General features: G+C 46.3%; 2 protein-coding genes across 2 annotated transcripts; both read right to left on the bottom strand.

Annotated features, from left to right (window-relative positions):
• Window positions 1–837: 837 nt before the first annotated feature.
• On the bottom strand, window positions 838–5487 carry LOC134395565 (zinc finger protein 239-like). The gene is made up of 2 exons (XM_063121725.1): window positions 5385–5487; window positions 838–1862 (listed from the first exon to the last, which is right to left on the bottom strand). The coding sequence occupies exons 1-2, from the start codon at window positions 5416–5418 to the stop codon at window positions 838–840; spliced, it is 1059 nt and encodes a 352-aa protein (XP_062977795.1). The 5' UTR covers window positions 5419–5487.
• Window positions 5488–9028: 3541 nt separating this feature from the next.
• On the bottom strand, window positions 9029–22765 carry LOC134395564 (zinc finger protein 239-like). Its single transcript, XM_063121724.1, has 5 exons — window positions 22654–22765; window positions 20437–20542; window positions 18274–18376; window positions 15081–15761; window positions 9029–9228 (listed from the first exon to the last, which is right to left on the bottom strand). The coding sequence occupies exons 3-5, from the start codon at window positions 18350–18352 to the stop codon at window positions 9029–9031; spliced, it is 960 nt and encodes a 319-aa protein (XP_062977794.1). The 5' UTR covers window positions 18353–18376; window positions 20437–20542; window positions 22654–22765.
• Window positions 22766–26883: the final 4118 nt, after the last annotated feature.

Genomic DNA, 26883 nt, shown 5'->3' with positions numbered 1-26883 from the left:
TCAGCCCCCTTCCAATGATTCCGAGGGGTGGGTGTCCCTTCCTAATTTCCCCTTCTGCCCCCCCCCAAATTCTTCGCCGCTGCTCATCTTCCTCCTTGAATCCTTTGCCCTCTCCTCTCCACCCCCACTCCCGCTCCTCCCAGAGTAATCACGTCCTTTCCGAGATGGGGAGAGTGGAGGTGGGGGTCTCCCGCTTTCTGCCCCCCTCCCCCTAATGCAAATCCCCTCTCCGCACAGAAGAATCTCACCGCCTCCTTCGTCCCTTTCCCGGAAGGCCGAGGGAGGCGCGCTCCGCTCAGCCTTAACTTCCCCGCTGTGGAAATTTCCCGCCTCTCTAGGAAGGACGACTCAGCTCATTTCACCCGAGCAGAAAATGTGCCAGAACGTTTCCACTAAATTCGTTGCAGGTTAACAGTGACGCTCTTGGTTCTGGGTTGCTGGGATGGATGGATGGATGGATCGATCCCTCCGGCTGCAAGGGGGCAGGAGAGATGGAAAGGGCAGTAACTGCTTGTCTCCTTGGCTCAGAAGCGAGGAAAGAGAATCTAGGGAGACCCTATGAAAAGGAGGACAGGGCTGAGGGCTCCTGTATCTTTAACAGTTGCATAGAAAAGGGGATTTCAGCAGGTGTCATTTGTAGGCATGTCACACCTGGTGAAATTTCCTTTTCATCACAACAGTTAAAGCTGCAACAGCTAGACTGCAGCTATCCTATGAACAGATTCGTTTATATGGTTTCTCCCCTGTGTGTGTTGTATGATGTTTATTAAGTCTTCCACTACAACTGAAGCTCTTTCCACACTCCATGCATTTATATGGTTTCACTCCTGTGTGTGTTCATTGATGGCTAGTCAGGGTTCCACTATCAATGAAACACTTTCCACACTCCAGACATTTGTATGGTTTATTCCTTGTGTGTGTTCGTTGATGTACAGTAAGTGTTCCACTTTGACTGAAGCTCTTTCCACACTCCAGACATTTGTGTGGTTTATTCCCTGTGTGTGTTCGTTGATGTACAGTAAGTGATCCACTTTGACTGAAGCTCTTTCCACACTCCATGCACTTATATGGTTTTACCCCTGTGTGTGTTCGGTGATGTTCAGTAAGATGTGAACTCCGAGTGAAGCTCTTTTGACACTCCATGCATTTATATGGTTTCTCCCCTGTGTGTGTTTTATGATGTTTATGAAGTGTTCCACTACAACTGAAGCTCTTTCCACAATCCATACATTTATATGGTTTCTCCCCTGTGTGTGTTCGTTGATGTACAGTAAGTGTTCCACTATGACTGAAGCTCTTTCCACACTCCATGCATTTACATGGTTTCTCCCCTGTGTGTGTTTTATGGTGTTTATGAAGTTTTCCGCTCTCACTGAAGCTCTTTCCACAATCCATACATTTATATGGTTTCTCCCCTGTGTGTGTTTTATGATGTTTATTAAGTGTTCCACTACAACTGAAGCTCTTTCCACACTCCATGCATTTATATGGTTTCACTCCTGTGTGTGTTCGTTGATGTACTGTAAGAGTTCCACTATCACTGAAGCTCTTTCCACACTCCATGCACTTATATGGTTTCTCTCCTGTGTGTGTTCTGTAATGTATATTCAATTTAGAATTATCTTTGAATATCTTCCCACATGCAGCACCAATGTTCTTTTCTTTTTCTTTCTGATCTTCTTGTGACATCTGTAGTTCCATAGTATCCTGAAAAACAGAGGATTCCTTCTTCATTGTCAGGTTTCGCCTGTGATATTTTGGCCCCCGTTTCCCCCGAAATATTCCTTTTCCTGCTTCATGCTGGGTAGTATTCCACAACAGCACAGATGGCTCTTGATATGTCTCACTGTGCTGCCCATCACCTGTTTGGGAGAAAAAAATCTTGTTAGGAGTTCAAGTAAGAAACTATGGATCTCAAGTGTGATCAAGCCAAGTATCTATTTCACTATGAGAGCACACAGAAGAGACTCCTGCCCCCTAGTAGATTGGTTAGTGAGCTTGACCTTCAGGCTTCCTCTCTGCTGCCTTTTTCTGGCCAAAGAACAATTGCCTCTTTGCAGGCTCAGATCTCTAACCCTGCACTCTTTGCAAGATCTTCTCCTTCGTGCAAAAGGTTGCTTCAGCTTCTTGCATCTGGGCCACAAAACGTGGGCAGCTTTAGCATGAAGTTGCAACTTAAGGTGGAGCACCAAAGTAGGTCGGCCCTTTGGGGTAGCCAGGAAAGGGATGAATGAGGGCAAGGTCTGATGGGCAGAGCAGAGGAGCAAAGGGACTGCCCGTGCATCTACTATCTTATGTATAGAATGAATTATTAGACATACTGTTATTGCCTGTGGGCAGGGGAGATGTGTTTTCAAAAGCCACAGAGTGTTGGAGGGGCAGGAGTGTTGGAGAAAGGCAGAGGGAGACATGGTGGCCAAAGGCCACTGTTCAGTATGGGTGTGTGGAATGCTACAGGCTTTCGGTTGCTCCTAATCTGTCTCCGTCAGAGTGCCTGAGCAGCCCTCATGACAGACCCCCTGAGTCGGAGGTTCTGCTGCTGTAGAAAGCGAGGTCTGTGAATGGGAAAGAACAGCCCTGCAAGGCTTGATCCTGGATAAATGTGCCAATCTGGCCTGCATCATGGAGGCCTGGGGGGATTACACTGGAAGAGTAATCCCTCTCCGCTTTGTTCACCAGGGTTTTCCATGTTGCAGCAAGGAAAATCTGTGGGGCAAGAGGCCGATGAGTCGCAGTGGCCTATCATCACTCCATTCCAATGCCCAGCTGCCCTGTCCCACAGACTTCCGGTTTCGAGCCCGTGGATCTGAAGGTGACTCCTTGGGACTGAGTAGGGATGATGATGGTGTGTCGCCTAACCCACCTCTCAACAGTGTCCCCACTCCTTCAGCAGGGCACACTTTGCATCTGGCCCTTTGCGTAGGATGGGACAATGGTGATCTGGGGAGTGGGGGAGGAACGTTCTATAGTTCCGCTGTCACGGACACAACACTACCTGGTGCGGTTTAGATTTGTGGACAGAGAAAGAACCGAGCAGTAACAACACAGGCACCAGACTTTGGGATAAACTAGGGCTACTTTATTAAATAAGGTAACTTACCCCCTCCCTAGATCTACATGTGCAAGTGCTGGAATCTGTCATTCCTATCCTGCAGACAAATAGCCTGCCTTCATGGGAGAGCCCCACTCTGCCAGAGTCAGGAGTCGTGTTGACTCCCCTGAGGGGCATCAGAGGGTCTGGGGGGCTCCCCCTTCCTGCAAATCCTGCCTCAAATGGATCCGGAGCTTCCCAAGCCCCCAGGTCTCCGATCAGCTCTGCTGTTGTATGGAGGCGATAAACGCATTTTAGCTCCCACTCCTGGCATATAACAGGCACCACATGAAAGACCTGCCCCTGGCTACCATCCTGCAGGCAAAGGTCTGACCTCAATTAGCTCCAGCAGCTAACGGAGGGAGACCCTACTGTCCAAACAGGCCTCAAAAAACAAACTTCAGAGAGTTCCCAGTTTATCACCCAGAAGACGACTACACCGTGTGGTGCAGCCCAGCAGAGCAGCCCAAAGGCTAAATGTGATGAAGAGCCAACAGCTTTAGGCGGAGGGCACAGGTTGCGCTTCTCTCCATCCCCTGCACATTGTAGGAACTTAAAAGACTCATCCTGGATCAGACCGAGGGTCCATCTAGTCCAGCGCTCTCCCCTCACTCTCTACATCAGAGCTAACTGGCCTGGAGCGCAGCCAGCATGCCCCAAGCCAATACACCACCAGCCCAATTGGACGCTGAACTAGCCAAACACCATACTCCCTTGGTGAAAAGGTGCCAGGGTTCGTCAGTGCCATGGGGTCCCTGGCTTGAGGAAGTTGCTGTATACCAATGTCCTCCAGGACCCCGGGAGATGCTTGCCACGGTGGCCTGTCCGGCACCAACACTGCTGCTCAAGCTGAAATGGCAACCAGTTCCCAATTGAAAGCATGTTTACCTTTTGAATACTTGGTCTCCATGTGACGAAGCACATGCCCAGAACACAGGAGTTCCCGGCTTCAATCCCTGGCCTCTCCAGGAGGGCAAGGGGAGGATGTTGCCTGAAACGCTGGAATAATGCTGCCAGTCAGGGCTAGATGAACCAATGGTCTGACTCAGTATGGGGCAACTCCCTGTGTTCCTAGGATAAGGCCTCCGCAGTACCAAACTGCCCCTTCAATTGGGTGTTATCCCCTTCTAGCAAGGCAATGTGCTTCAAAACTTTGGGAATATCTTTTTTATTAATTATTATTATTGTTATTATTTAACAACAACACATAATAAATCATATACATACATAACACAACATTCCTCTTATTTCTTAGCTATACATTCTACTTCTTGATTAACACACATTAATAAGTGCCCCCCACCCTCGGGATCTTATTCTAATTTTCAAAATTGCATTGAATCTTCTGGAGGTGTTCTTCATCTCCCTTTTGAAAATACATGTTCTAGGAACAATTTCCATATCTCTTCAAAATCATTGTTTTCTATTATCCCCCTTCTAAATCTAATATTACATGTTAGTTTATCATTTATAGCAATAGCCCATATTTCTTTATACCAATCTTCTATATCATAATCTCCTTGAACCTTCCAATTTCTGGATATCATTAACCTTGCAGCTGTTAACAGGTTCTTTATTAATTCTTTTTCCATCTGGTTACATTTGAGATTTCCATACATTGATAGTAATGCTACACTTGGTGTTTCTTCTAAATACATTCCAGTTATTTCATTTATTTCTCTATACACCATTTTCCATAATTTTTGTAGATGTTCACAATTCCACCACATATGTATATACGTTACTTTCTCTTTGGGAATATCAAGGCATCCTCCTTTGGGGTGGGGGGTGGTGATACACCTGTTGCTCTATCCGCACACCCGGACTGATCTCTTGGGAGGCAATGGGACCAAGAAGGCCCTTCCCACCAGCTGACCTTTTCCCTGGAAATGCCACAGATCAACCAGGAACCTCCTGCATGCAAACCGTCTGCATTGCCACTGGGCTACAATCTCACCTGAATCATACACGTATTATTAATACATTTATTCATTGCACTTAGATCATGCCTTTCATCCGTCATGGAACCTGGGGGGCTACATGCGGTTCCAAGGTGGTCTCCCCTCCAAGCTCAGCTCAACACGAGAAGTGGCCTGGGAGCAATGGTGTCGACATCTTTGCCTTTCAGGGATCGACCACAGCTTTGACAGGAATGCCAACTCATACCATAAGAAAAAACCTCCAGAGCCCACTGGAATCCATTAGCCTTGGTGGAGGACCATCCGAATCGCAATGGCCAAGAAGAGAAATTCACCCCATTGTCATTCATCAACTAAGGAAAAGGAATCCTTACCCACAGATGCCGCAGCTCCAGACTCCTCCAGCATGACTTCCTAGGACAGAGCTCTTTGGCCTGGATCCTGGAGATCCATCTTCCCCTCCTCAAAGGACTCCAGCTGTGGAAAGAGGGAAACAATCTCTCCTCAGGAAGATTCTCCCTCACACACAGCACTGCTCTCAGTTTGGGATGGGGCTTTCCTCCTAAGTACCCCTTTGGTTTGTATGTCTTTACTTCTTCTAAGCTGCCTTACGTTTGAGAGGAGGGGGAAACTAGACCACGTAAATTACTTAGCTGAGATTTCAATGTCCTATCTTGTTTTCCTCCATGCCCCTATATTTCCTCAAGTTGCTCGATGTAGAAAATGTCTAATGTTTAAGCTCTAAATATCTTTCCATCCTCCTTCGCCACTTCTTTCACTAAGAAATGTATTATTGACCAATAACATTTCAGTCCCACATCAGCTCCAAAGAGTCCAGGGTGGCACGTGGTCCTGGCGACTTTTATCTTCCCAACAGCTCTGTGGCTGACTGGTGACTTGGAGCCTGGGTCTCTTGGGCAGGGGCATTGCCAGGGCTGGACCTTGGGGTCAACACCGGGTGGGGGCTACAGCGGCAGTCAGGCCTTGCGCCCGTGCACGGGCAGAGCAGGACCCACCAGGGATGACACTGCTTCCCACCGCGTCCTTTCTTCTTTATTTTTATCTGAGTCTTTTGTACAATTTCTCTTAATACTTATAAATTGGCCATATGGAATATTTTCTCTGACATGTCTAGAATGTGCACTGTCCTATCTCAGAAGTTTATTCCAGTCAGTAGCTTTTCTACAAAGAGTGGTATATAATCTCTCTTCCACATTTTTCAGATATCTGGGAAACGAATATTGTGGTAATCACAAGTCACTTCAAATTTGATGTTCTCTCTTCTAATATTTTACCATTTGTAGAAATTTAATTCATCTATGTTTCCTTGCCAGATAAAAAATCTATGTATCTAAACCAAAATTTAATACTTTCATGAAATGGATTATCCACAGAATATACATATAATTCTTCAAAATGTCCTGTATACAGACATGCCAATTCAGGTGCCATTGGAGAGCCCACAGATATGCCAAATGTCTGCCAATAAAATTGGGTATAAAATGAAAAATATTTTTTTGACGGGACAAATTCAGCAATAGCTGCAATATAATGTCTAGGTGGCATCTTTTTGTCTCTGGAATCTAATGCCTTCGCTATACATATTAATGCATCCTCTTGTGGTATATTCGTATATAGAGGTGACATCCAAGGTTACCGTTATATCACTAGAGTCAATTTTACCCAACTCCATAAGTTTCTTAATGAAGTCTGTGGAATCTCTTTCATATGATTTTAATTGTGACGGAAAGTGAGCCAAAATGTGTCGGATTTTGGTTTTTATAAGCTACATCCTTTGTTCTAACCCTCTGCATTTGGTTCTTTTGGCACCACTATTGGGGTTTTCCTTTTTTCTCCCCCCCCCCGCCCTTGCTATTACCTGAAACACCACCTTGTCTCATACGAGCTTGCCTGGTTTTTAAGATCCGAAAGAGAGAGAGAGAGTGGGGAGAGAGAGAGCCTTCTTTCATGACCACCACCTTCAGAGGTGTCATTGCTGGTAGAGAGGGTCCAGCTAAACTTTCAAGGGAACATCTGGAGAAGACCCATTTAGAAGAGTGTCAACTATATTCCACTATGAAAGCAATACATAAAAGGTAGGAGCCACCCCAAGCAGGATATAGCAGTATGAAAGCAGGATATGGTACATGTCAATAGGCCCCAACAGTTGTCAGTGCACTTCAATACCATAGGCGTGTGCAAGGGGTGTGCCAAGTGTGCCTACGCACACCCGAATGTTTCCGGGGCAGCCCCCACTTTTCCGCGCTCCCCTCCTTCCCACACTGCTCGAATTGAGGCTTTCAAGGAGGACAAGAAAGCAAACAAGCCACCTTTAAAATGCCTTTAAGCGCAGCCGGATCCAGCTTAAAGCAGCCAACATGAGGGATGTAGCAGGAAAGAGGGAAGCAGCACAAGGCCCACCATTGTGAGGCTTCTTTGGCTGCAAGGAGAGCAGCCTCCAGAAGTGGAGATGGCAGGGCCCTGCTCAGTGAGAGGTGAAGAAGCTGGTGAGTCACGTGGGCAGCGAGTTGCTTCTTTGCTGGCTCAGGCGTGCGCAGCTCATTTCATAGAATCATAGAATAGTAGAGTTGGAAGGGGCCTATAAGGCCATCGAGTCCAACCCCCCCACTCAATGCACATCCTAATGAAATGAGCTGCGCACGCCTATGTTCAATACCGCTATAAAGCAGTAGTGTGGCTTCTGCCTTTTATATACCGCTTTCATAGTTTAATATCCTGCTTGGTGTAGATGAGCCCTCCGTTTCTCCCAGCGAAGGGAAACCGACCTGGGCACTGCAACTCAGGGAAAATCAAACACGGCTCTCCTCCGGCAGCTCCCATCGATCCCCATCGGCACTAGGGCAGCTCCAAGGCAATGCTTCAGGGAGACGGCAGAGGGTCCCAATGGGCAATGGAAGCGCCCTACTTCCGAGACCAACCCACTCTGCGTGGTCTGCAGAGGGGGGGGTCCCTCTTCCCCTCTCCACCCTCCACCGCAGCCGTCCCCTATGCACTCCCCCTCCCCTCCTCCCTCTCCGGATCTCAGGGAGACTGGATTGAGCCCCAGGGGTGGGGTGGGGGCTTCAAAGGGGTTCATGCAATTGAAAAGAGGCGGCTCCTTTGGGGCCCACTTCGCAGCACGACAGCAGGGTTCAGCCCCCTTCCAATGATTCCGAGGGGTGGGTGTCCCTTCCTAATTTCGCCTTCTGCCCCCCCCTCCGCAAATTCTTCGCCGCTGCTCATCTTCCCCCTTGAATCCTTTGCCCTCTCCTCTCCACCCCACTCCCGCTCCTCCCAGAGTAATCACGTCCTTTCCGAGATGGGGAGGGTGGGGGTGGGGGTCTCCCGCTTTCTGCCCCCCTCCCCCTAATGCAAATCCCCCCCTCCTCACAGAAGAATCTCACCGCCTCCTTCGTCCCTTTCCCGGAAGACCGAGGGAGGCGCGCTCCGCTCAGCCTTAGCTTCCCCTCTGGGAAAATTTCCCGCCTCTCTAGGAAGGACGACTCCGCCCATTTCACCCCGGGAGCAGAAAATGTGCCAGAACGTTTCCACTGAATTCGTTGCAGGTTAACAGTGACGCTCTTGGTTCTGGGTTGCTGGGATGGATGGATCCCTCCGGCTGCAAGGGGGCAGGAGAGATGGAAAGGGCAGCAACTGCTTGTCTCCTTGGCTCAGAAGCGAGGAAAGAGAATTTAGGGAGATCCTATGAAAAGGCGGACAGGGCTCCTGTATCTTTAACAGTTGCACAGAAAAGGGGATTTAAGCAAGTGTCATTTGTACGCATGTCACACCTGGTGAAATTTCCTCTTCATCACAACAGTTAAAGCTGCAACAGCTAGACTGCAGCTATCCTCTGACCAGATTGAAAAGAGGGCAGGGCACTTGCAGCTTTAACTGTTGTGATGAAGAGGGAATTTCACCAGGTTCCCCATATATACAAATGACACCTACTGAAACTCCCTTTTCAATACCACTGTTAAAGATACAGGAGCTCTTTTCATACGGTCACCCTAGAGAATCACGGCTTGGCAAACATCCCACCCACCCTCCAGTTTGCCAGCTGCCGATTCGGGACCACGTTTCTCTGCTGGAAGCGTTTTCTACACTGAGGGCAGGCGCAGGAGGCCTCTGTGTGCGACTTCTCCCAGTACTGGCTCAGATAAGCTTGGCAGAAATTGTGCCCACAGTCCAGAATGATCACGGGATCTGTGTAATACTCTAGGCAGATGGGACAAGTCACTTCATCACAGAGAGCCTTGACTTAGCAGCCACAGCCACGGCTTCCTTGCTATGAATAAAAAGCCGGATTAGCTTATTGTGCCTCATTTTGCTCACCCATCATTTTCTTTTCCAGCTAATTGGGAATTTGAACTATGCCCCGGAACTGGTATCAGAACCTGGCTTTCATGGAAGTTTCAGAGGTTATTATAGCTTTCCCATCTAGTCATGCGTGAATGGTGAGTTTGGTTGACTTACCTCACTTGGAAGCTGCCATTCCAGCTCGTTTTGCAGAATACGGACTATGGCCTGGAATGGAGCACAGGTTCAGTGGAAGTTTTGTAGCTTATGATATCTGTCTTACCTGGTACTGTACGAGTGGTGGGTTTGGTTGAGTTGACTCACTTGGAAGCTGCCGTTCCAGCCTGTTTTGCGCAAAATGGACTATGGCCTGGAATGGGTACCTGAACATCATTTTCGTGGATGTTTTGATGCTTATTGCATCCCTGCCATAACGTTACATGTGACTGGTGGGTTTGAGTGATTTCAGTCCTTCAGAAGTGGCTGTTCTGGATGTTATTCTGGGAGTCAAGGGGTTAATAGTGATATAATATTGCAAGGATTTTAGTCCTAAAATATTGTTCTCAAGTGTTTCTAACACATGCCAGTTTTTTGGCATGGTTTTTTTTAATATAAAGTTGTCGTTCCGGCCTGTTCCATTTTGGCTTTTACACCATCCCGCTTGTTTATTGTGCACTCCTGATTTCTTACCATGAGATCAGCAGCAGCAGCAGCAGCCTGCCCTGGTTCTCTTCCTCTGCCCTTCCTCTCCAGCCCTCCTAAACCAGGCTGGAAATCCTTGAGAGAGCACGTCCTTTTTCTTCCCTGCTCTTTTCAGGCAACAACCAGCGCACAGGACTTCAGGCTGGCCGGCCTCTTTCCTGGCTCCTCCATCCTTCCCCAGAGGAGCATTTAGCAGCACAGCCCCAATGAGGGAAGGTTACATCAACTGGGATTGTTTAGCTTGGAAAAAAAGGAGGCTAAGGGGAGACAGGATAGAGGTGTACAAAATTATGCATGGTATGGAAAATGTGGATAGGGAGACATTTTTCTCCCTCTCTCAAAATACTAGAACCCAATGGGGTCATCCCATGAAACTGATTGTTGGGAGATCCAGGACAAATAAAAGGAAGTACTTTTTCACACAGCACATACTTAAATTATGGAACTCACTACCACAAGATGTAGTGATGGCCACCAATTTGGATGGCTTTAAAAGAGGGGTTGGATAAATTCCTGGAGGAATTGCTCTGCAATGAAATCATAGCACCTCCTTCAATCACCTGTCAGTGGTATAATTCCTTTAACTATAGTGACCATATGGAAAGGAGGACAGGGCTCCTGTATCTTTAACAATTGTATTGAAAGGGGCATTTCAGCAGGTGCCATTTGTATGCATGCAGCACCTGGTGAAATTCCCTCTTCATCACAACAGTAGGAGCTGGTCACTCTAGTATAGCTCCTGCAGCTTTGCACATAATGTAAATTTTAAATCCTTTCCACACATATTTTCCCATTCCTCCATTAGGATATTGTGTCCAACTTTTTATCATACAATCCTTTACTTGTTCATCCTCCATCTCATATCTGAACAATTTATACATCTTTGCAAAAACATGTTCATCATTTGTACACAACGATATTTCAAATTCAGATTTTATTTGTTCAAATCCATAATTTGTCTTGTCTATTTTAAATCTTTCCATAATTTGTGCATAGGAAAACCATTGACATGTATGACCTTCATTTAACAATTCTTCCCTTGTTATAAACTTATATACTAATACATCATTATATGTCAACCATTTATACCAGTGGTTCCCAAACTTTTTCAGGTCACCGCCCCCTTGGTTCCACAAACTCATGCCCAGTGCCCCCCTACCCTACACTATAAAAATCATTATTCAGAATAGTGGTTTTCAACGACCCACCAAGGAAGATAATAACAATAAAATTCAAAACAGTAACAATTAATTGAATACTTTATTCAGAATCCAGTTGGTGTGCCCTGCCATGCTGGCTGCAAACAGAGGCGTTCGCTCTCTTTTCCCTCCCTCCCTCGGCAAGCCTGGGGCAGGTGCTTCCCATTTAGAGGGGATTCTAGGAGCTGAAGGACTTTTTTCTGTCTAAACATGCATAAAATTGTGCCTTTAACTTATCTTGTCACACTAGCATGAATACAGGAATCAAATAGGATTTCCTTCTTCAGTGGAACACACTTACTTAGGAGTAAGCACCATTTTGTTATAGGAAAGGATAATGTATTTTAATTAAAATTTTAAAATAATTATCTGCCACCTGGTACAGTTTTCCTATGGAGAATCTGGCTGGGACAGAAGTAGAGGGGCACAAATTTTACTGTACTTATTGTCTTTAAATATGGTTAAATATCCCACAGTTACCTTACTATTCTATTTATACAATTCATTTTCTCCTATCCTTTCTTCACCCTCTCTTCGTTTTCAGGCTGAATCCTATGCACATTTATCCTATTTGCTGTTTTTGTTGTTGTATATTGTTTAATAATAAAAAAATTAAAATAAATAAATAAAAAAGTGTTCCACTATGACTGAAGCTTTCCACACTCCATGCACTTACATGGTTTCTCCTGTGTGTGTTTTATGATGTTCATGAAGTGTTCGACTACAACTGAAGCTCCTTCCACACTCCATGCACTTACATGGTTTCTCTCCTGTGTGTGTTCACTGATGCACAGTTAGTGTTCCACTACGACTGAAGCTCTTTCCACGTTCCATGCATTTGTATGGTTTCACTCCTGTGTGTGTTTGTTGATGTACAGTAAGAGTTCCCCTACCACTGAAGCTCTTTCCACACTCCATGCACTTACATGGTTTCTCCCGTGTGTGTTTTATGATGTTCATGAAGTGTTCGACTACAACTGAAGCTCCTTCCACACTCCATGCACTTACATGGTTTCTCTCCTGTGTGTGTTCGCTGATGTACAGTAAGAGTTCCAATATCACTGAAGCTCTTTCCACACTCCATGCACTTACATGGTTTATCTCGTGTGTGTGTTCGTTGATGTACAGTTAGTGTTCCACTACGACTGAAGCTCTTTCCACGTTCCATGCATTTATATGGTTTTTCTCCTGTGTGTTTTATGATGCTTATGAAGTGTTCCACTACAACTGAAGCTCTTTCCACACTCCATGCATTTATATGGTTTCACTCCTGTGTGTGTTTGTTGATGTACAGTAAGAGTTCCCCTATCACTGAAGCTCTTTCCGCACTCCATGCATTTATATGGTTTCACTCCTGTGTGTGTTTGTTGATGTACAGTAAGAGTTCCACTACGACTGAAGCTCCTTCCACACTCCATGCACTTACATGGTTTCTCCCGTGTGTGTTTTATGATGTTCATGAAGTGTTCAACTACAACTGAAGCTCTTTCCACACTCCATGCACTTATATGGTTTTACCAGTGTGTGTTCGCTGATGTACAGTAAGAGTTCCACTACGACTGAAGCTCCTTCCACACTCCATGCACTTACATGGTTTCTCCCGTGTGTGTTTTATGATGTTCATGAAGTGTTCGACTACAACTGAAGCTCTTTCCACACTCCATGCACTTATATGGTTTTACCTGTTTGTGTTTGCTGATGCACAGTAAGAGTTCCACTATTACTGAAGCTCTTTCCACACACCATGCACTTACATGGTTTCTCTCCTGTGTGTGTTCGCTGATGTTCATGAAGTGTTCGACTACAACTGAAGCTCCTTCCACACTCCATGCACTTACATGGTTTCTCTCCTGTGTGTGTTCACTGATGCACAGTTAGTGTTCCACTACGACTGAAGCTCTTTCCACGTTCCATGCATTTGTATGGTTTCACTCCTGTGTGTGTTTGTTGATGTACAGTAAGAGTTCCCCTACCACTGAAGCTCTTTCCACACTCCATGCACTTACATGGTTTCTCCCGTGTGTGTTTTATGATGTTCATGAAGTGTTCGACTACAACTGAAGCTCCTTCCACACTCCATGCACTTACATGGTTTCTCTCCTGTGTGTGTTCGCTGATGTACAGTAAGAGTTCCAATATCACTGAAGCTCTTTCCACACTCCATGCACTTACATGGTTTATCTCGTGTGTGTGTTCGTTGATGTACAGTTAGTGTTCCACTACGACTGAAGCTCTTTCCACGTTCCATGCATTTATATGGTTTTTCTCCTGTGTGTTTTATGATGCTTATGAAGTGTTCCACTACAACTGAAGCTCTTTCCACACTCCATGCATTTATATGGTTTCACTCCTGTGTGTGTTTGTTGATGTACAGTAAGAGTTCCCCTATCACTGAAGCTCTTTCCGCACTCCATGCATTTATATGGTTTCACTCCTGTGTGTGTTTGTTGATGTACAGTAAGAGTTCCACTACGACTGAAGCTCCTTCCACACTCCATGCACTTACATGGTTTCTCCCGTGTGTGTTTTATGATGTTCATGAAGTGTTCAACTACAACTGAAGCTCTTTCCACACTCCATGCACTTATATGGTTTTACCAGTGTGTGTTCGCTGATGTACAGTAAGAGTTCCACTACGACTGAAGCTCCTTCCACACTCCATGCACTTACATGGTTTCTCCCGTGTGTGTTTTATGATGTTCATGAAGTGTTCGACTACAACTGAAGCTCTTTCCACACTCCATGCACTTATATGGTTTTACCTGTTTGTGTTTGCTGATGCACAGTAAGAGTTCCACTATTACTGAAGCTCTTTCCACACACCATGCACTTACATGGTTTCTCTCCTGTGTGTGTTCGCTGATGTACAGTAAGAGTTCCACTATCACTGACGCTCTTTCCACACTCCATGCACTTACATGGTTTATCTCGTGTGTGTGTTCGTTGATGTACAGTTAGTGTTCCACTACAACTGAAGCTCTTTCCACGTTCCATGCATTTGTATGGTTTTTCCCGTGTGTTTTATGATGTTTATGAAGTGTTCCACTACAACTGAAGCGCTTTCCACACTCCATGCATTTATATGGTTTCACTCCTGTGTGTGTTTGTTGATGTACAGTAAGAGTTCCCCTATCACTGAAGCTCTTTCCGCACTCCATGCACTTACATGGCTTCTCTCGTGTGTGTTCGTTGATGTACAGTAAGTGCGCCACTTCGACTGAAGCTCTTTCCACACTCCATGCATTTATATGGTTTCTCCCCTGTGTGTTTTATGATGCTTATGAAGTGTTCCACTCTCACTGAAGCTCTTTCCACACTCCATGCATTTATATGGTTTCTCCCCTGTGTGTGTTTTATGATGTTTATGAAGTGTTCCACTCTCACTGAAGCTCTTTCCACACTCCATGCATTTATATGGTTTCTCCCCTGTGTGTGTTCGTTGATGTACAGTAAGAGTTCCACTATCACTGAAGCTCTTTCCACAATCCATGCATTTATATGGTTTCTCTCCTGTGTGTGTTCGGTGATGTACAGTAAGACTTCCACTATCACTGAAGCTCTTTCCACAATCCATGCATTTATATGGTTTCTCTCCTGTGTGTGTTCGGTGATGTACAGTAAGTGTTCCACTATGACGGAAGCTCTCTCCACACTCAATGCACTTATATGGTTTTATGCCTGTGTGTGTTCGGTGATGTACAGTAAGTTTTCCACTATCACTGAAGCTCTTTCCACACTCCATGCACTTATATGGTTTTACCCCTGTGTGTGTTCGTTGATGTACAGTAAGTGCTCCACTTTGATTGAAGCTCTTTCCACACTGCATGCATTTATACGGTTTCTCCCCTGTGTGTATTTTATGATGTTTACGAAGTGTTCCACTATCACTGAAGCTCTTTTCACACTCCATGCACTTATATGGTTTTACCCCTGTGTGTGTTCGGTGATGGACAGTCAGAGTTCCACTTTCACTGAAGCTCTTTCCACACTCCATGCACTTATATGGTTTTACCCCTATGTGTGTTCGGTGATGTACAGTAAGAGTTCCACTATGACTGAAGCTCTTTCCACACTCATTGCACTTATATGGTTTTACCCCTGTGTGTGTTCGGTGATGTACGGTAAGATTTCCACTTTGACTGAAGCTCTTTCCACACTCAATGCATTTATATGGTTTCACTCCTGTGTGTGTTTTATGATGTTTATGAAGTGTTCCACTACAACTGAAGCTCTTTCCACACTCCATGCACTTATATGGTTTCTCTCCTGTGCGTATTCTGTAATGTATATTCAATTTAGAATTATCTTTGAATATCTTCCCAAATGCAGCACAAATGTTCCTTTCTTTTTCTTTCTGATCTTCTTGTGACATCTGCAGTTCAATAATGTCAGTATCCTGAAAAACAGAGGATTCCTTCTTCATTGTCAGGTTTCGCCTGTGATATTTTGGCCCCCGTTTCCCCCGAAATATTCCTTTTCCTGCTTCATGCTGGGTAGTATTCAACGACAGCACAGATGGCTCTTGATATGTCTCACTGTGCTGCCCATCATCTACATTTGGGAGGAAAAAAATCTTGTTAGGAGTTCAATTAAGAAACTATGGATCTCATGTGTGATCAAGCCTGGCGCCTACACTGTACTCCTTTCGTCACCAGGTGAAGACCTTTTTATTCATTCAGTATTTTAACACTTAATTTTAACTTAAATTTAAATTTTACTGTTTTAACTCTGTATTTTAATCTTATATCAATTTTGCTGTGTGGTTTTATCCTGGTTGTGCTTTTTATACTGTATTTTGTATTTTGTGCTTTTAACCTGTTGGTTGTTTTATGATGGTTTTAATTTTTATTAACCGCCCAGACAGCTTCGGCTATTGGGCGGTATAAAAATGTAATAAATAAATAAATAAATAAATAAACAAACAAACAAACAAACAAACAATAAGCCCAGTATCTACTTCACTATGAGAGCACACAGAAGAGACCCCTGCCCCCTAGTAGATTGGTTAGTGAGCTTGACCTTCAGGCTTCCTCTCTGCTGCCTTCTTTTGGCCAAAGAACAATTGTCTCTTTGCAGGCCCAGACCTCTGACCCTGCACTCTTTGCAAGATCTTCTCCTTCATGCAAAAGGTTGCTTCAGCTTCTTGCATCTGGGCCACAACAGGTGGGCAGCTTTAGGATGAAGTTGCAACTTAAGGTAGAGCACCAAAGTAGGTCGGCCCTTTGGGGTAGCCAGTAAGGGGATGAATGAGGGCAAGGTCTGATGGGCAGAGCGGAGGAACAAAGGGACTGCCTGTGCATCTACTATCTTACATATAGAATGAATTATTAGCCATACTGTTATTGCCTGTGGGCAAGGGAGATGTGTTTTCAAAAGCCACAGAGTGTTGGAGGGACGCAGGGGGCAGCCACAGAAAGGCAGAGGGAGATATGGTAGCCAGAGGCCAGTATGGGTGTGTGGAACGCTACAGGCTCTCGGTTGCTCCTAAGCGGTCTCCATCAGAGAGCCTGAGCAGCCCTCATGACAGACCCCCTGGGTCGGAGGTTCTGCTGCTGTAGAAAGCCAGGTCTGTGAATGGGAAAGAACAGCCCTGCAAGGCTTGATCCTGGATAAATGTGCCAATCTGGCCTGTATCATGGAGGCCTGGGGGGATTACACTGGAGGAGTAAATCCCTCTCAGCTTTGTTCACCAGGGTTTTCCATGTTGCAGCAAGGAAAATCTGTGGGGCAAGAGGCCGATGAGTCGCAGTGGCCTATCATCACTCCATTCCAATGCCCAGCTGCCCTGTCCCACAGACTTCTGGTTTCGAGCCTGTGGATCTGAATTTATTTATTTACTACATTTTTATACCGCCCAATAGCCGAAGCTCTCTGAAGGTAGCTCCTTGGGACTGAGTAGGGATGATGATGGTGTGTCGCCTGATCCACCCCTCAGCAGTGTCCCCACTCCTTCAGCAGGGCACACTTTGCATCTGGCCCTTTGCGTAGGATGCGACAATGGTGATCTGGGGAGTGGGGGAGGAACGTTCTATAGTTCCGCTGTCATGGACACATCACTACCTGGTGCAGTTTAGATTTGTGGACAGAGAAAGCACTGAGAAGTAACAACACAGGCACCAGACTTTGGGATAAACTAGGGCTACTTTATTAAATAAGGTAACTTACCCCCCCCCCCCCCCCGCCCAAGATCTACATGTGGAAGTGCTGGAATCTGTCATTCCTATCCTGCAGACAAGTAGCCTGCCTTCATGGGAGAGACCCACTCTGCCAGAGTCAGGAGTCGTGTTGACTCCCCTGAGGGGCATCAGATGGCCTGGGGGGGGGCTCCCCCTTCCTGCAAATCCTGCCTCAAATGGATCCGGAGCTTCCTTTGCCCCTGCAGCATTAAAGGACGCCGCCATTCAGGCAGCAGGGTGGGGGGAATATGCAATTTCTCCAACTTTGCGGAAATTATGTGTTTCTGCCCCCCCCACCCCCACACCCCATTGCACCTCTGACACAATATGGGACAGAATGGAAGCCTGAGAGACCCTAAAGTGACAGTGCCACAGGAGCAAGCAGAAACTCCCCACACTCACCTCCTGGAAATGGCCAAGAAAGCATGTGTGGAACCACTGCCACTCCCCACCACATTCAGACAGCAGTTCCTGAACGATGCCATAGCCAATGAAATGGAAAACGGCTGGCAATACCTACAGAATCAACAGGGTCTCATCCCCTCTTCTCTCTCCCAAATAGGCCCATCCTATTGGGTCACAGGGATGGTGAAGAAATATCCCTTGCTGCTACGTCTACTCATTTGCTTCCTGAGTGTAGGTGTGTATCAAAGGGTGGCCAAGGCTCAGCTCAACACGAGAAGTGGCCTGGGAGCAATGGTGTCGACATCTTTGCCTTTCAGGGATCGACCACAGCTTTGACCGGAATGCCAGTTCATACCATAAGAAAAAACCTCCAGAGCCCACTGGAATCCATTAGCCTTGGTGGAGGACCATCCAAATCGCAATGGCCAAGAAGAGAAATTCACCCCATTATCATTCATCAACTAAGGAAACGGAATCCTTACCAACAGATGCTGCAGCTCCAGACTCCTCCAGCATGACTTCCTGGGACAGAGCTCTTTGGCCTGGATCCTGGAGATCCATCTTCCCCTCCTCAAAGGACTCCAGCTGTGGAAAGAGGGAAACAATCTCTCCTCAGGAAGATTCTCCCTCACACACAGCACTGCTCTCAGTTTGGGATGGGGCTTTCCTCCTTCGTACCCCTTTGGTTTGTATGTCTTTACTTCTTCTAAGCTGCCTTACATTTGAGAGGAGGGGGAAACTAGACCACGTAAATTACTTAGCTGAGATTTCAATGTCCTATCTTGTTTTCCTCCGTGCCCCTATATTTCCTCAAGTTGCTCGATGTAGAAAATGTCTGCTGTTTAAGCTCTAAATATCTTTCCATCCTCCTTCCCCACTTCTTTCGCTAAGGAATGTATTATTGACCAATAACATTTCAGTCCCACATCAGCTCCAAAGAGTCAGCGTGGCACACGTGGTCCTGCCGACTTTTATCTTCCCAACAACCCAGTGTGGTAGGTTGACCTGGAAGAGCTCTGTGGCTGACTGGTGACTTGGAGCCTGGGTCTCTTGGGCAGGGGCACTGCCAGGGCTGGACCTTGGGGTCAACACCGGTTGGGGGCTACAGCGGCAGTCAGGCCTTGCGCCCGTGCACGGGTAGAGCAGGACCCACCAGGGATGACACTGCTTCCCACCGCGTCCTTTCTTCTTTATTTTTATCTGAGTCTTTTGTACAATTTCTCTTCATACTTATCAATTGGCCATATGGAATATTTTCCCTGATATGTCTAGAATGTGCACTGTCCTATCTCAGGGGTTTCTTCCAGTCAGTAGCTTTTCTACAAAGAGTGGTATATAATCTCTCTTCCACATTTTTCAGATATCTGGGAAATGAATATTGTGGTAATCACAAGTCACTTCAAATTTGATGTTCTCCCTTCTAATATTTTACCATTTGTAGAAATTTAATTCATCTATGTTTCCTTGCCAGATAAAAAATCTATGTATCTAAACCAAAATTTAATACTTTCATGAAATGGATTAACCGCAGAATATACATATAATTCTTCAAAATGTCCCATATACAGACATGCCAATTCAGGTGCCATTGGAGAGCCCACAGATATGCCAAATGTCTGCCAATAAAATTAGGTATAAAATGAAAAATATTTTTTGACGGGACATATTCAGCAATAGCTGCAATATAATGTCTAGGTGGCATCTTTTTTCCTCTGGAATCTAATGCCTTCGCTATACATATGAATGCATCTTCTTGTGGTATATTCGTATATAGAGGTGACATCCAAGGTTACCGTTATATCACTAGAGTCAATTTTACCCAACTCCATAAGTTTCTTAATGAAGTCTGTGGAATCTCTTACATATGATTTTAATTGTGACAGAAAGGGAGCCAAAATGTGTCGGATTTTGGTTTTTAAATAAGCTACATCCTTTGTTCTAACCCTCTGCATTTGGTTCTTTTGGCACCACATTTGGGGTTTTCCTTTTTTCTCCCCCCCGCCCTTGCTATTACCTGAAACACCACCTTGTCTCATACGAGCTTGCCTGGTTTTTAAGATCCGAAAGAGAGAGAGAGAGTGGGGAGAGAGAGAGCCTTCTTTCATGACCACCACCTTCAGAGGTGTCATTGCTGGTGATATGAGCTAGGACCTTTTTGTTGGCTGCTCCAAGGCTGTGGAAATCCCTCCCACAGGAGGCTAGGTTCACTCCCTCTCTGCTGCTCAAGTCATCTTTGCCTTCCAGAGATCAATAGAGCTTGGACAGCAGGAATGCCAGCCATATCATATGAAATATCCTCTAGAATTCAAAAGCCCTCTAGAATCTGAGCCACTGGAATCCAATAATCCAATTACAAAGGCCAAGAAGAAAAAGTCAGTCCTTTACCAAGTAAGGTAAATGAAATGACTGGGCATTTCTCCCAGGCATTTAACAGCATTTAACAGCATGAGCTGAGTTTTTTTTAAATGGAACTCAGAATAGCTGTTTTTATACGGATCCTGTTGTTTTTATGCTTTTTATGTTTTTAAACTTTGTATATTTGTTTTTAATGTTTACTGTTTTAAACTTTTGTAAACTGCCCAGAGAGCTTCAGCTATGGACCGTATATAAATGAAAAAAGAAAGAAAGAAAGAAACAATTCTTACCCAGATAGGCCACAGTCCCAGACTCCTCCAGCTTGACTTCCTTGGATAGAGCTCTTTGACCTGCGTCCTGGAGATCACTTTCCCCTTCAGTGAAATACTCAGCCACCTACGGAAAAAAAGAAAGAACTCTGTCTTCAGAAATATTCTCCTGCACATACACCGCTGCTCTCAGTTTGGAATGGGGCGTTCCCACTTTCTACACCTTTGGGTTTCACAGCTCTACTTCTCATAAGCTGCCTCAAGCTCTGGGGAAGGGGTAATTGGACCACCTGAATTATATTGGTGGTATTTCACTGTCCGATCTTCTTTTCTTTCATGCTCTATTGTTTTTCAAGGTGCTCGATCTAGAAGGGCCTGCAGTTTAAGCTTGTGTTTATCTTTCCATCTTTCTCCCCCATTTTTTCCTAAGAATATTTTAATGGATCATGAACATTTCAATCCTACGTCTGCTACAGGGAGTTCAGGGTGGTGCACGTGGTCCTTTATTCCTATAGACAAGAAAAACGTTGTGTGCTTCAAAACTGAAACATTATGCATGGTGATATAAAACTACCCCCCTGCCCTTTGGTCTAAGAAGCCCAAAACCCCTAGCTACATCACACAGGTTCTTATAAAAGCCCAACTCCTAGTATGGTTTTGTGGATTCCTCTGGCATTGTCCCGACTCTCAGTATGCAGACTGTCTGCTGCCTATATTCTAAGGCAGGTAGAATATCAGACATATTCTCAGACATCAGCATCACTGACACCAGCAGAGCAACCTTGCAAAACAGGTTAGAATAATCTCAACCTCCATAGTAGAGAGGGTCCAGCTAAACTTTCAAGGGAACATCTGGAGAAGACCCGTTTAGGAGAGTGTCAACTGAGGTTCAGGGCTCATCTACCCCAAGAAGGATATTCCACTATGAAAGCAATACATAAAAGGTAGGAGCCACCCCAAGCAGGATATAGCAGTATGAAAGCAGGATATGGTACATGTCAATAGGCCCCAACAGTTGTCAGTGCACTTCAATACCATAGGCGTGTGCAATGGGTGTGCCAAGTGTGCCTACGCACACCCCAATGTTTCCGGGGCAGCCCCCACTTTTCCGCGCTCCCCTCCTTCCCACACTGCTCGAATTGAGGCTTTCAAGGAGGACAAGAAAGCAAACAAGCCACCTTTAATATGCCCTTAAGCGCAGCCGGTTTCAGCTTAAAGCAGCCAACATGAGGGATGTAGCAGGAAAGAGGAAAGCAGCACAAGGCCCACCATTGTGAGGCTTCTTTGGCTGCAACGAGAGCAGCCTCCAGAAGTGGCGATGGCAGGGCCCTGCTCAGTGAGAGGTGAAGAAGCTGGTGAGTCACGTGGGCAGCGAGTTGCTTCCTTGCTGACTTTGCTGGCTCAGGCGTGCGCAGCTCATTTCATAGAATCATAGAAAAGTAGAGTTGGAAGGGGCCTATAAGGCCATCGAGTCCAACCCCCCCACTCAATGCACATCCTAATGAAATGAGCTGCGCACGCCTATGTTCAATACCGCTATAAAGCAGTAGTGTGGCTTCTGCCTTTTATATACCGCTTTCATAGTTTAATATCCTGCTTGGTGTAGATGAGCCCTCAGTTTCTCCCAGCGAAGGGAAACCGACCTGGGCACTGCAACTCAGGGAAAATCAAACATGGCTCTCCTCCGGCAGCTCCCACCGATCCCCACCCGCACTAGGGCAGCCCCAAGGCAATGCTTAATGGAGACGGCAGAGGGTCCCGATGGGCAATGGAAGCGCCCTACTTCAGAGATCAACCCACTCTGCGTGGTCTGCAGAGGGGGGAGCCCCTCTTCCCCTCTCCACCCTCCACCGCAGCCGTCCCCTATGCACTCCCCCTCCCCTCCTCCCTCTCCGGATCTCAGGGAGACTGGATTGAGCCCCAGGGGTGGGGGGGCTTCAAAGGGGTTCATACAATTGAAAAGAGGCGGCTCCTTTGGGGCCCACTTTGGAGCACGACAGCAGGATTCAGCCCCCTTCCAATGATTCTGAGGGGTGGGTGTCCCTTCCTAATTTCCCCTTCTGCCCCCCCCTCCGCAAATTCTTCGCCGCTGCTCATCTTCCTCCTTGAATTCTTTGCCCTCTCCTCCACCCCACTCCCGCTCCTCCCAGAGTAATCAAGTCCTTTCCGAGATGGGGAGGGTGGGGGTCTCCCGCTTTCTGCCCCCCTCCCCCTAATGCAAATCCCCCCCCTCCTCACAGAAGAATCTCACCGCCTCCTTCGTTCCTTTCCCGGAAGGCCGAGAGAGGCGCGCTCAGCTCAGCGTTAGCTTCCCCGCTGGGAAAAATTCCCGCCTCTCTAGGAAGGACGACTCAGCTCATTTCACCCCGGGAGCAGAAAATGTGCCAGAAGTTTCCATTGAATTCATTGCAGTTTAACAGTGACGCTCTTGGTTCTGGGTTGCTGGGATGGATGGATGGATGGATCCCTCCAGCTGCAAGGGGGCAGGAGAGATGGAAAGGGCAGCAACTGCTTGTCTCCTTGGCTCAGAAGCGAGGAAAGAGAATCTAGGGAGACCATATGAAAAGGAGGACAGGGCTCCTGTATCTTTAACAGTTGCACAGAAAAGGGGATTTCAGCAGGTGTCATTTGTACACATGTCACACCTGGTGAAATTTCCTCTTCATCACAACAGTTAAAGCTGCAAGAACTAGACTGCAGCTATCCTCTGACCAGATTGAAAAGAGGGCAGGGCACTTGCAGCTTTAACTGTTATGATGCAGAGGGAATTTCACCAAGTTCCCCATATGTACAAATGACACCTGCTGAAATTCCTTTTCAATACCACTGTTAAAGATACAGGAACCCTTTTCATATGGTCACCCAAGAGAATCACACGGCTTGGCAAACATCCCACCACCCTCTGTCCCTTATTAATATACTCCTCCCTTTTAGGATCTCTCAGTGGGGTTCAAGAAATCTCAAGACCGGGGGTTTTTTTAAAGCAAATTTTCCAACTGCACAAATTGGGTCAGGGAGGGGGTCCTTACCCACCACAAATATCCTTGAAAAGGAAGCAACTTCTAACTGAAGATGGGTTTAGTTTCCAGATCTTGCTTTATGAGATTGGGCCTCTTTATTGACTTGCACTAAGTTTCACCACCATTTTTTAATGTTTCCAAGTTCCTGGAAGAGGCATCTCTGTCATGACATCAATAAAGACTGTGACTAGATAAGGGTTTAATATTTCTGGAGAATATTTTCTGAATAAAATTATGCCATTTTTTTTACAAATCTGCTCAATTCTATGTCCTTTCCTCTCCATTCCCTCTCAAGTATCGGTTTTCTTTTCATGCGGAGCAGTAAAGCAGCAGTTTCTGCAGCTGAAACTCTCCCTGCAGCCCGAGTTCGATCCCAGCGGAAGCTGGTTTCAGGCAGCCGGCTCAGGTCGACTCAGCCTTCCATCCTCCCAAGGTCGGTAAAATGAGTACCCAGTTAGCCGGGGGAAAGGTAATAATGGCCGGGGAAGGCAACGGCAAACCACCCCTGCCCGCCATACCACGAGCACAGCCAGCCGGTTTGGACCCGCTGGGCACAGCTACGCGGCTCCAGCCAGGTTGTGCCTGGCGCGCGCCTCACCTCGTGCATGGGGCTGGGGCGGACGCCGCTGGGCTTGCGGAGGGTTATGCAAGGCAGGCGGGTGCCGCCGGCTTCTCTGCCACAGCTGCATCTGCTAGTTCTGCATGGAGTAGGCACAGCAGAGCCGGGAAGACGGAGGCGACGCCCGGGAGGTGAGTTGTTGGGCCGGAGTGTGGGCGGGACACATGTGGGAGAGGAGCCCGGGGGGCCTGCAGGGCAAGGGGGTTCTCTCCTCCGCCGCTGCGGTGCACGTGTGGCCTGCTCCTTTGGCCTCGGAGAGTTTCCATGGCCCATCTAGCCATGCCTGGAAGAGGCCCCTTAGCACTGGCAGTTGGAGCTGGCCCGAAGGTGGGCGCCTCGCGAACGACCCCCTCCCGGTCCCCACAGTGGTGGTTGCAGCTGGCGCAGCCTCCGGGTCCTTGCTAGTGCTCCCCGGTTGGCCCCCGCCCCCAGCAGGTACCCTTCGCCTGGCAGGGCCCACCCCACCAGGCAACGTAGGCCTGAGATGTTAGGGGTAAGTGCCTTGTTTTTGGCTTACTTGTAACCTGTCCCAGCCCTGTGGCGCCAAAACCATTGGCCCAATAAGAATTGGCCCATCTCTTTCCTTACCTGCCTGCAATCCTCTCCCCATGCCCAGGCTTTGCCGGGCATGGTAGACTACTTTTCCCCCCACATAAACATCTCTAAAAACGTGGTGCGTCTTAGAATCGATGGCACCTTAGAATCGAAGAAATACGCTATTGGCCATTATTTTCAATCCCTTCCCTCTAAATGCATAAAACGTTGGTCTGAGATATCCAGACCTCTGACCATTTTCCCGCAGCAGCTTGATTTCCTTCTTAATTTCCCCCGCAGCCAATAGCGGTGGCCTGTGTGGAACTTTGCGGCCCTCAAATTGTTTCAATTGGGGAACGAGCTGTTATTCTAATTTAGCTATACTTACTGATTCTGTCTACTACAAAACAGCAGAGGCAGCCAATATAAAGTCTACACAGGGTTTTGTGGAGTGCCTTGCTGGTGAAAATGTGCAATGTTGATCTCCTGGATGCAATTCCCCCCACAGATCCCAAACAGCCAATTTTGGAAAGATTTTCAGCAACTTCCCTCAGTTTCTTCCTATCTGGCCCAGTTCTCCTAACCTTATCCATTTCATGACAATCTTAACTTGAGGGTTCATTTACATTCCAATTAAGACCTCCACCTAACAGCACAAACATACACACACACCCCGAGAAAACACACTTTCCCAATGTTCTCAATTTACCCACCCCCTCAATTTCCCTCCCATAAACACAAATTTGCCTTCTGTATCTTTTAATATTCAAAATGCAGTGGTGAACTGATACGTCCACCCCTCTTGGGTTAGCCATCCCTGAGGCAATCTGAGTACCAAACCATAGGGCTTAGTTTCCACAATGAAAAGGGGTATTCTCTTACTTTTGATAATGTCACCAAGTCCCTTCACATTTAATGTTAATGTCTCAAGTTTAAATATTTGGTAAATTAATATAAAAAGACATTTATTGCTACTCTGCTTTTTTAACTAGCACCATATTTCGGTAACACTGTCTGTTCCAGGCATGTTCTAATGACTCTATAACAACACTTTTGTTATTCCAACTAGAACTCCAAAGCTTCCCTTCTTTCCCCCTGCTACCCTTCCCAACACTGCTTTTTAATAGATTTTTATTGTAAGTTTTAACAAAACAAAACAATAAAACAGCAAGTGTAAGCACATACTTTAAAAGCTTGTTTCAAATATCAAAACATTCCTTTAAAATGGAGAAGGGGATAAATTACACGTAAATTATAGTAAAGATAAACCAATATAAGTGCAATAGTGAATGGCACCTATATTATATACCACTCTTTAAATTGTTTGTTTGTTTATTACATTTCTATACTGCCCAATAGCCGGAGCTCTCTGGGTGGTTCACAAAAGTTAAAAATATTCAAAGTATAAAACAACAGTATAAAATACAATATAAAACCTCAACTAGATAAAAACAGCAGCAATGCAAAATTACAAATTTAAAACATCACGTTAAAATGTATTTATAGACTGTTAAAATGCTGGGAGAATAAAAAGGTCTTCACCTGGCGTGTAAAAGCATATAATGCGACGGAGCACATGCCCAGAACGCAGGAGCTCCCTGCTTCAAACTGCGGCTTCGCCAGGTAGGGCAAAGGAAGGATGCTGCCTGAAACCCTGGAGAGGTGCTGCTAGGCAGGGCATAGATGAACCAATGGTCTGACTCAGTATGGGGCAGTTTCTAGGAATAGGCTACGTTCCTAGGAATAGGCTTTCGCAGCACCCAACTTCCCCCTCAATTGGGTGTTATCCCCTTCTAGCGAGGCAATGCACTTCAAAACTGGGGATATCAGTGTTAGATCATATTCAGCTTGTGATCTACAACATCAGGGCATAGTCCTTTGGGGCTGGGTGGAGACTACAGCTGTTGCTCTATCCACACACCCGGACTCATCTCTTGGGTGGCATTAGGACCAAGAAGGTCCTTCCCACCAGATGTCACGGATCAACCAGGAACCCCCTGCATGCAAAGGGGCTGCATTGCCACTGGGCTACAATCTCACCTGAATCATACACCTGTTATTAATACATTTTTTCATTGCATTTAGATCCTGCCTTTTTTCCGTCATGGAACCCAACGGTTCCAAAGTGGTCTCCCCCCCTCCAAGCCCTGACCGGACCAAGACCTGCTTATGCCTGCAGACCATGCCCTGGGGTTGCTACCAGGCCAGTGGCCTGCCCTTGGGGATTGGAGTAAACCATCCCCTACGTAGGTTGGAGAAAAATCACCAGGCCTGAGTACTAGAAAGCCCAACCCC

The sequence above is a fragment of the Elgaria multicarinata genome, chromosome 3 (assembly GCF_023053635.1).
Source record: "Elgaria multicarinata webbii isolate HBS135686 ecotype San Diego chromosome 3, rElgMul1.1.pri, whole genome shotgun sequence".
Classification (NCBI taxonomy): Eukaryota; Metazoa; Chordata; class Lepidosauria; order Squamata; family Anguidae; genus Elgaria; species Elgaria multicarinata.
This window is presented reverse-complemented; position numbering and strand designations above follow the sequence as displayed.